Genomic DNA, 10,533 nt, shown 5'->3' with positions numbered 1-10,533 from the left:
GTGTCTTTAAATGGTGCGTAGGGAAGAGAGCCAGTGAGTCTTCTCACACGTTTAAAGCATACACTGGGCGCTTTCTGCAAAGTTGCAGAGGCTCAGCGTAGGAGACAGGTCTTTGTCTTTGAAGGCAGCACATCCGGGTCACCCTAAAGCCAGGGAGAGGCCCCGCCCCTCCAGGGGTGGCTCCACGGGCGATAAGGACGTCCCTCCGCCTTGATGCGCCACGTCCTCCCCGCGCGCTGGAGGAGGAGCTTGAGCGGCTCGGTGCCTGAACCTGTTGGACTGCCACGAGGGTTCTAACTATGGCTGACAGCGGCCGGATTCCTCAGGCCCGGGCACTTCTGCAGCAGTGCCTGCACGCCCGCCTGCAAATACGCCCAGCCGAGGGGGACACCGAGACTCAATGGGTGGAGGTAACGCCAGCCCCGCCACTTCCGTTACATTCCGGCGCGCAGGGGCGGTACTTCCCCCGTTTTCTTGGTGATCTGTCCCCGCTCTCTACGTTTCCTAGCGCGGGCGGTACGTGGCCCTGGCACGTGCTGTAGGCGGTGCCGGTTTCCGCTCGGCCCGCCCATCTTTTCTCTCAGCAACCTGCCAGGCTCCGTCTGTCTCCTTGGTTCTGGAGCTCTCTGCCTTAGACCGTTCGGCCAGCGGAAGAGTGTGTCCCCTGCTCAGGACCGCGAGAATTTGAACTTCCTCTCACCTTCTGCCTCCCTGAGCTCGGTGCACTTGAGGCCTGATTGTATCAGATCTCTTGCTTCCAAAGAGCCAGGACCTTGGCATGCCCTTCGCATTGGTCGGGCTACTGTTGGCTAGTGCTGGTCTGGTTGGAGCTTGTAGATTAGATTATTTGCAGACTTTCAAGTCACTTGTGCTCCATTTCCCGTGGAATTCCATTTTATGTTGCCTGCAGCTAGGCCTCAGCATAGAAATAAGATTTCCCATGAAACAATTCTTTTTTCAGGAGACTTAAAATTTTGACTTATTTCCAACTAGAAACAAACACTACTACTGCTAATGTAATGTGTTATTGAACACTGTTCCTCCAAAGAATTTAAACCATTTACACTGATAGGATTTCCTTTTACTTGAATATTTGCCTTTAAAAGATTTATAAGCATATATATTCCTGTATTTCCCCTTTCCCCATTCTCAAAAATTCATGTTTCTTATTTTTGTTACCCCCCCCCCCCATTTTGACGTCTTGATTTCTCTTCCATGTTGTGGAATTTTGTTCTTTCCATGTTTTCATATTTGCCAGCCTATCCAAATTGCTTTTTTTTATGGCTAACTCCTGGGACTATAAATCCCAAACTGTTAATCATTTAGCTTTCTTCCATCTATTTTATCTTTTTATATCTTCATGCCGCATCTCCTTATGCAAAATCAGATATTTTATTGCAGCCTTCCAAACTACCAGTTGTGTTGATAAACTTTTAAAGCTATTACAAAGCTTTCCCTCCCACTCCCACACACAGCTAAATACTATGAAGAGCTGACAGGTAATTAGATACTGAGAAAGTAAATTTTTTTCCTTTCTCGAGCATCCTCTTTTCCTATTCTATTAAAAGTTACAATTTAAAGAAAATATTGTTTTAATTGTCAAAAGATTTGAAGATTAGTGTTCTCACTTTTATTCATTTAGACCTTTGCTGTCACAGACTAATGTTCTTCTTCCTGAGACTGAACTTTGTAAAACTATGCTGAGAATTAACCTGTCGTTTCCTACATATTTAAAATGTTTTATACCATGGGATGCCTGGGTGACTCAGTTGGTTGCACCTCAGACTTTGGCTCAGGTTGCAATTTCAAGGTTCACAAGTTCAAGCCCCATGCCAGGCTCTGTGCTGATAGCTCAGAGCCTGGAGCCTTCTTCAGATTCTGTGTCCCCCTCTCTTTCTGACCCTCCCCCTCTCACACTCAGTCTCTCTCTCTCTCAAAAATAAACAAACATTTAAAAAGTTTTATACCAAAAGAAACTACAAGAAAAGTGGTTTCTGACTTGAAATGGGGATTTTGTAGGTCACAACTTAAAATCTATTATTGGAATAAACTAAAAGAAAATACCTTAATGAGATAATGTGGTGTCTATTTCTGCATATAATCAGATACTTAATAGAACTGGTGTCTATTTTTGTATGTAATTAGATACTTAATTCTGACATCGGGAGTGTCCAAATATGAATATGCCTGAGATTTTGAGTAAATGTGCTTGAGATTTTGTCTGGTACTAAAATAATCCCAGTGGAGAGACCTCTGACAGTGATACAAGTATCTGTATCATTCATCCTGTCTGCTCCTAATTGTGGGTGTGCTTTGGAGACCTTTGCTTGTTCCAGAAGCACATTTGCACTTAAAAATTGCTGATTTTCCAGGAAATCAGGTATGAGTGCAAGCTGCATTTATGTTTATATAGATGGCTATTTAGATAACACAGAGCCTATATGATACAATTGAACTTAAATGCAAACAACAGATAAATTGGGTCCCTATCGTGTACAAAATAGTCTGTAAAATGCTTTGGGAATTAAAATGTAAAATAAATTGTGCTTTAGCCTTTAAACTTATTTTTACTTACTCATTTAATAAACATTCATTTAGTTCTTACTGTGAAGTAGGCACCGTTTTAAGCACCTTACAAATATTAATTAATTTAGTCTTTATAATAGTTCTTGGAGTCAGCAAGGTTAAACTACAAAATAAACAATTTGATGATTCAGCGGCAAAATCAGGATCATTTATCAATTCTATTTTCTGCAAACTACAAGAGCTAATAAAGAAATATCCAAGTATTTATATAAAATTAAATTTTTAATATTCCTGATAACAGGACTTAATATCATAAATGCAGTTTCCAGTGCTTAATCACTATGTTGATTTAAAGCATTAACAATAACAAAAAAATAGTTGGACAGTTTCTTGGTAGTTTAATGAAGTAGATTGAGATCCTCATTTTTATTAGCTGCAGGTAAATGGATTAGGAAGAATAAAGAGTGATGACGTCAAAAGATATCAGTCATGCTGTTTATAAATCAGCCATATCTAATGTGAATTCATTTGTTGAATAAATGGGGCCCTGCAAACTAAACATTTCTAAGTGTCCTAACCTTAAGGGAGAGGAGACTGGGTCATAGTCATAATGACTTTGATTAGAAGTAAATGTTTGAGGGTACAACTTGTGGTCTTCACTGCTCTTGGATATATTTTTTAAACTGGATTTTTGAAAGAAATGATTGAGGTGATTGAATATTGGAAAAGATTTTGTTTTATCACATTTAAGAAATCAAATCTGTTGTAAAAACTTATTTCTCTTTCTTTGGGTTTAATCTCTATATAGCAGTTTTGAAATTTTATTCACTTACCTTTGTATCTCTGTGTAGAAGTATTTTTTTAATCTAAGTTTTCTCTGCTGATTTTTCATAGGTTCAGAGGGGATTAGTGATCTATGTGTGTTTTTTCAAGGGAGCTAATAAAGAACTTCTTCCCAAAATGGGTACGTATTTGATGTTTGTTTTTTAAGAGTGAAAATGAATAGTGATAGATGAGCCAGAAGGGGCAAAAAACACAACCTTAAATTGTACTGGTAAGTTATAAATGAGTTGACTCTATGGTTGTTGGCTTTTTTTTTTGCCTTTATTATTAGGTTATTTTTGCCTTTTCCAAAGTTTAAAGTAAGAAAATGTGGTGGAATTTTTTAAAAACCTCAGCACCATTTCAGATGGCTTATAGTTTGGTTTAGAAGAGTGTACATACACACACACACACACACACACACACACACACACACACACAAAATACACTTGAGTTTCAGCCAGGGATACAAAAGCTTGTTAAAAGCAGGGTGGCCACATAGGAAGAAGCAGATGCTTATTTCTTAACATAGTTTCCTTATCTCCCAGAGTCCCTGACAGGGGCATGTAGGTGACACTGTATGTGTAAGATGTGGTTCCCATCAAATCTGGACAGCTAGGACTTGCATCATTCTTATGGAAAAATTTAAATTAACCATTTATGTACTTTTTTTTATAAAAAATGTATTTAAATGTAAGGTTTTTCTGATCTTGAACAAAGCTCAGTGTCATCACAACCACACCTCCTCCAGGGACAGGAAAGCAAGCTCAGTGTTCAGGTACCTCTGAACAGGTATTTACCTGCCTGCAGTTTTCCAGTGTCCTGGATAGCCCATAGCACTGGACATTCCTTGTGATAATTACATAGGTTCAGATACATCACATCAACTCTTAAGACAGTATTTGATAAAATAATAACGTACCCAAAAAAGCCTGAACTAATGAAGCTATCCCTAAGGTCGGGGACAGGTTATATTCTCTTCATTAGTAAAGGACAGTACCCAGTTTGGATTAATAAGAAATATAAAGTATACAAATGGAAGTTGCAGCATGCAGAAATTAACCTGGAAGAGCTTCAAGTAGTGAAACTCAAGAGTAAATAGCCCAGTGAGGAACAACTTAGGCAAAAGACTGAAAGTTCCTAGAGGTAATTTTATACTGAGACATCAAACATGTTTGACAACTTTGTCAGAGGGTGAAAACTAGACTTAAAGTGAGGATGGAAAGCCAATAACTGATAGTTTGAAATTTGAATCTGGAAGGTAATAGGGAGCTTTGCAGGGGTTAAAGAAAATGCAGGGTATCTGGCTTAGTCAGTCAGTGGAGCATGCAACTCTTGATCTCAGGGTGGTGAGTTCGAGGCTCATGTTGGATGTAGAGATTACCTTAAAAAAAAGAGAGAGAGAAAATGAATTGAGGGCTCCTGTTACAGAGTAATTTTCTAGGACCTATGGCATGGGTATTGGACATGCTGTCCATTTTCCTAAGTTAATATATTGCCTGGAATTAAATCTTTATTAACTATAAGGAGTATAGTAGAAATATGTAAAAACAGGAAGAGAATTTTTGTCATTGTAACTTAAGATTGACTCCTAAAGTTGTTTCATACTTTCTTAAGTGACTTTTAATCATAATAAGATGAAATGAACCAACCAAATCCAAGCACATTTTGGTTTTTTGTGTTTTTTTTTAAATGTTTATTTATTTTTGAGAGAGAGAGTGTGTGCACACAAGCAGGGGAGGGGTGGGGGTGGGCGGGGGCAGAGGATCTGAAACCAGTTCTGTGCTGACAGCAGCAAGCCTGATGCAGAGATCGAACCCACAAACTGTGAGATCATGACCTGAGCCAAAGTTGTATGCTTAACCAACTGAGCCACACAGGAAACCCACATTCTGTTTTATAGTCAGTAAATCCTGTGTGCTTCCATATACCTCTGAGTTCTCTCTGAATACACGCATAAGGTTGTAGTAAATTAAAAACACTGAGGGAGGTCCACCTTAACTCTTTTAGTGGACAGTCTAAAACAAAACTTCATATATCATGATTCTCAGTAAAGAACTGTGAATCTAAGAATCACATTCTGCTGGTGTGAGTGATGAGCAAAAAGAGTCCATCTATTATTGATAGCATTAGCCTGTACTTCCCTCTATTCCAGGAGGCAAAGTAAGCCAATGTGATGGGATTCTCTTAAACCCCACCTCATACTTATTACATGGATTCAGATCTTTCTAATCAAATCATGTACCCCTTGGGAATATAACCAGTTATATCCACAGATTCTGAAATAATGTGGCTAACATAGAGGTGTGCAGAATCTTTCTCAATTCATCTTCAGTATAATTGAACTGAGATCCAGGGACCTGTCAAAGCTTAACTTCCCATATACATCGTTAGAGATACTTGATTGATAACCTGTCTTCAGATCTTAGAGTTTCCAACATGCCATTAATTCATTGTCTCATTTTAATTCTACACACTGACATTCATATTTGCATTATAATTACTTGTACATACTGATATTTGTATACCAACAGCATTAATTGAATTCTTAGTTATCACCAGTAGAGGGAGGTGTGTGGAAGTATAATAAATTGTACTTACCTCTCTGGCCTGTTATTCCAAAATTGTCTACTTAGTCTATCAGTAGCTTGAGGCCTGGCTAACTGGGTAGAGATTTCCCTTGGAATGAAGTGCTCTGAAGAGTTAGTTTCCTTAGAAGCAATCAATAACGACCACTGTCCGTAGAGCAAAGTCCTATTCATAATAGAGAAAATTAGATGTATTTTAAAATAGCTGTTAGTTGAAAATTGATAGTGCTTCTTGCATTGCTTAGGAATTCATTTGGGTATTCATCTTGGCAGGATTCTACCAGGTTAATTCCCTAATTCGTAGAGTGGGGCAACCATTCTGAATCCTTACTGATACTTACTACAAACCCTCCAAGACTTAAAACCATGGATACCCTATTAGAAAGCATACCTTTTCAAGCCTAATTACTGGGCAGGACTGTGAGATTTATATAGTTTCTTTTACCGTTCATCGTTTCTTTTACCGTTTATCCTCTGAGAAAGATTCTTTTTTTTTTTAAATGTTTATTTTTTGAGAGAGAGCAAGTAAGAGAGGGGCAGAGAGAGAGGGAGTCAGAGAATCCCAAGCAGGCTTCTCCAAGGTCAACACAGAGCCTCATGTGGGACTCGAACTCACAAACTGTGAGATCATGACCTGAGCTGAAATGAAGAGTCAGACGCTTAACCAACAGAACCACTCAGGCACCCCAGGAATATTCTTTATAAGCAGAAGTTATTTATACCTTTTATAGAGTCAAAAAGACCCTTAGGCTATTTCTATTAGGTATTTCTTTTATTTATTGTTTTGAGAATGGCTAATGTTGAGATGAAAAGGTTTTCTAAGATTAGATTTTTAGCTACTTATAGATATTTATGGCATTTGTTTGGCAGTTCTTACTCACTATAAGAAGAATATAGTTTCATAATGCCATAAAAATAATACCATGTTTTCTTGTGTATGTATGAACTTAATGCCAATACACCTTTTGATTTACTTTTTCAATTGTGATAGTGAATTCCTGATGATTCTTGCCTTCACCTTTATGGTTACATGGGTTACATTTGTCAAATGATTAGACATGATAATAGTGCCTTGGAGGTTATGAAACTGCAAAATTACCTGGTTTATGATGAGAATAAACTGGAACCTTTGTCTCAGCTTAGAACTCTAGGCAATTAAGTTACACTAAGATTTCTATTTAATATTATTTGTTGTAAAACAGAATTTTATGTGAGGAGGATTTATCGTGACCTTTTCCAATGAGATTTACTTATGGAATATAAAGGAACAAAAAGGTAAAATCTGCTCATGTATCCCCCTGGGGCAACAATATTTAAGGTTTCAGTATACAGTTAATTTTTAGTCTTTTCTGCCTGAATTTATCATTTAGATCTTGACTGCCCAGTTGGATTTAGAACATCATGCCATTTTTTGCCTGAAATTTGCCTTGTTTTTCATGCTTAGATCATTTAGCTTAGGGAAGCAGTTTTTTAAATCTGGATAGTGACTTTGGGTAAAAAAGCATGAGCCAACAAACTGGGTTTTAAACATGAGATGTGCTGACTGGATGATTGTTGGTTTTCTTCATGTTTGTTTCTCACTTCAAGATGTTTTCCCTTTCTTCCCCACCCAGTTAATACTCTGTTAAATGTGAAATTAAGTGAAACAGAAAATGGCAAGCACGTGTCTATATTGGATCTACCTGGCAATGTTCTTATCATCCCTCAAGCCACTCTTGGAGGGAGAGTAAAAGGAAGAAACATGCAGTATCACTCTAACTCTGGAAAAGAAGAAGGGTTAGAACTTTATTCCCAATTTGTGACTCTGTGTGAGAAAGAATTAGCTGCTAACAGCAAGTGTGCTGAAGCTGGGGTTGTGGTGGAACATGGTACTTACGGGAACAGGCAGGTGTTAAAGCTGGATACCAATGGACCATACACACACCTAATTGAATTTTGAAAAATTAAAAGTCAGTTTCTCTAGTTGTTTTCTAGTATAAAATGATTTTGCTTATTTAGATTTTCTTCCTCTTTTTGAATGCACAATCTGCAACATTTTTAGACAAGAAAATCCTGGTTCCCACTCATAACTATGCAGCCTGATAATGGAACGACCTTGCCAAGTCACAAACTCGATCTCAGTCACCTTTCATTCTGCTTTCCCCTACACTTCCACTTGAAAACTTGAAAAATGCTTTCTATTCATTTCATAGTCATTGTGGAAATGTTCTTAGAGAGCTGTATTTAAAAGCATTTTGTAGTGAAGAATATTGTGTAATCTAGTAAGATATATTTCTTGTACCTTTAAATGTATGTAGTGTGTAATAAAAATAATTATTTTTATTAAAATTAGGTGAAATCCCACACAAACTAATTACAATTTTGTCAGGTTTTACTATTTCAGTTTTACATATTTTGAATGGAACAATATGCCACTGACTATTCCTTTTAATAATATCTATGAAAGTGTAATATAGAAATGTTATTGTGCATTATGTTACTTTCTAAGGACATCTAAGTGCTTTAAATCATTTTAAGACTCTTTAGTTGATACAAGAAAGTGTGAGGTTTAAAAATTGTTTTTATTTAATATACGTATGGGTTAATACTTCAGTTTCTCAGTTTTTTACCAAAATAATGTATGTCTTATTTTCTGTCTTTGGTTTTTAAAAGTTACTGCTTTGTGAAATTAACGTTCATAAGAAGTCCTTTCTTATTTAATTATATTGCTGTAAAAGGAAGAAGAAGAAAAAGGGAAGCTTTCTACTGGAATTATTTGGAAACAAGTCAACTTATTTCTTTCCATATTACTTACCTGACGATTTGGAGCCACTGTCATTTTTTCTGTTAGTGAATGTTTGTGCCCATCACCCCCCATTCATATATTGAAGTCCCCCAACATGATGGTTTTGAAGATGGGGCTTTGGGAAGTAATTAGGGTTAATAGAGAAAATAAATTTCTGTTATTCAAGCCACTCAGTCTATGGTATTTTGTTAGGACATGAGCTGACAAAGACAGTGATAAAAGATAGACAGGTAATAAGGTAGATTTTTCAGTCAAGAGAGGAAGATATATAAGAAACTCAAAGAATAAATGGATCAGTAAAATATAATATTCAGGTTTTTCAAATGCCTCTGACTTGATTTAAAAAGGTATTTTAAAGAGCAAACACCAAATAATATTTCTAATTACCAAAAGATGAAATTAACTTGAATAAACATCTTAAGTAGCTTCTGAAGATCATTTATGTCATAATTCCTTTAGGTCTACCTTCCTAAGATACTTAAAGTTTTTGTTATCACAAAAAAACCTATTTCTCTATATCCTTCCTGTACTATTCTATTTTGGAACTTAAGAATCAATAATTGGCTTGGTAATGAGCTCATTGTCCTTAACTTTTGCTTTATTGATTCATGATACACTTATTGAAATGTAATGAACTATTCATAAACTTTCGAACTCCAATTTTCTCAGAGTTTCTCCAAGGAGGTATATATGTCTTTTGAAAAATTATGTGTTACCTATTTTAAATCATTTTGATTTTGTATGTAGGTGAAATGCTGACTCATAGCTCTAGATTGCTGTTTTATAGTTCAGGCAGTTTTGATTTTTTTTTTTTTTTAATTTGCTTGAGGTACTTGTGGAGAAGAGCAAATTCAACTACATGAAGGGTTATTAACCAAAAAGTGATGGCCAACTTTCATTTCCAAGGAGGCTAGAACCAGAGAGTAAAGGCAGAAGAAAATAGTGGATTTAAAAGTAACTACACCTTGGCTTTCTGTAGCGCTTCTAGCCCAGGGTGTTCAAAGAACCTTCAATAGGTACCTCCTTTTATCTTCCCAGTATATAACGACGATAGTGCTATAGAAAATAAGACCGTGCTTATGGGGCGCCTGGGTGGCGCAGTCGGTTAAGCGTCCGACTTCAGCCAGGTCACGATCTCACACTCCGTGAGTTCGAGCCCCGCGTCAGGCTCTGGGCTGATGGCTCAGAGCCTGGAGCTTGTTTCCGATTCTGTGTCTCCCTCTCTCTCTACCCCTCCCCCGTTCATGCTCTGTCTCTCTCTGTCCCAAAAATAAATAAACATTGAAAAAAAAATTTCTTTAAATAAAAAATAAAAAAAAAAGAAAATAAGACAGTGCTTAAATAATTTACCCAAGATCACACAATAAGGGGGAATAATTTCCATCTTCCTAACTTCCTGTAGTGAGAATTATTTAAAAACTGAAATTGATAAAGGATTAGCATCTTCCACTGTGGATCATTTGAGAAAGAACAGCCAGTAAATTGGTTTACTTACTAAATTTGATGGTGGTAGGTTTGCACCTAATTTATATGCCTTCTGCCTGTTTTTTGAAGATTCTAGAATGTCTCAGAATGTCATTTCTAAGTGTTATTTTGTGTGCCCATTTAGAAACATCATGGGTTCAGTTATAGAAAATACTGTATATAAGACACAGATGATCAATGAATGTGGTTTTAATATCTTACATATACAAAGTAAAATCAAGCACACTTAAGTAAAAAAAAGACATGCCATTTATGAACCATATCTGTATTGGTGATGATTTATTGACTCCATAACGAAAGAGCTGAATTTAACAAGTGTAAGGATCA

General features: G+C 36.9%; 1 protein-coding gene across 1 annotated transcript; it reads left to right on the top strand.

Moving 5' to 3' along the window:
• Nucleotides 1-207: 207 nt before the first annotated feature.
• On the top strand, nt 208-9,798 carry DTD2 (D-aminoacyl-tRNA deacylase 2). Its single transcript, XM_047075580.1, has 3 exons — nt 208-410; nt 3,421-3,490; nt 7,550-9,798. The coding sequence occupies exons 1-3, from the start codon at nt 300-302 to the stop codon at nt 7,873-7,875; spliced, it is 507 nt and encodes a 168-aa protein (XP_046931536.1). The 5' UTR covers nt 208-299; the 3' UTR covers nt 7,876-9,798.
• Nucleotides 9,799-10,533: the final 735 nt, after the last annotated feature.

This window comes from Lynx rufus, unplaced genomic scaffold (assembly GCF_022079265.1).
Source record: "Lynx rufus isolate CCGP_SWC_20201006 ecotype Redwood Valley unplaced genomic scaffold, mLynRuf1.p SCAF_13, whole genome shotgun sequence".
In the NCBI taxonomy this organism is placed as follows: Eukaryota; Metazoa; Chordata; class Mammalia; order Carnivora; family Felidae; genus Lynx; species Lynx rufus.
Note: the sequence above shows the minus strand (reverse complement) of the source record. Positions and strands in the feature narration are given on the sequence as shown.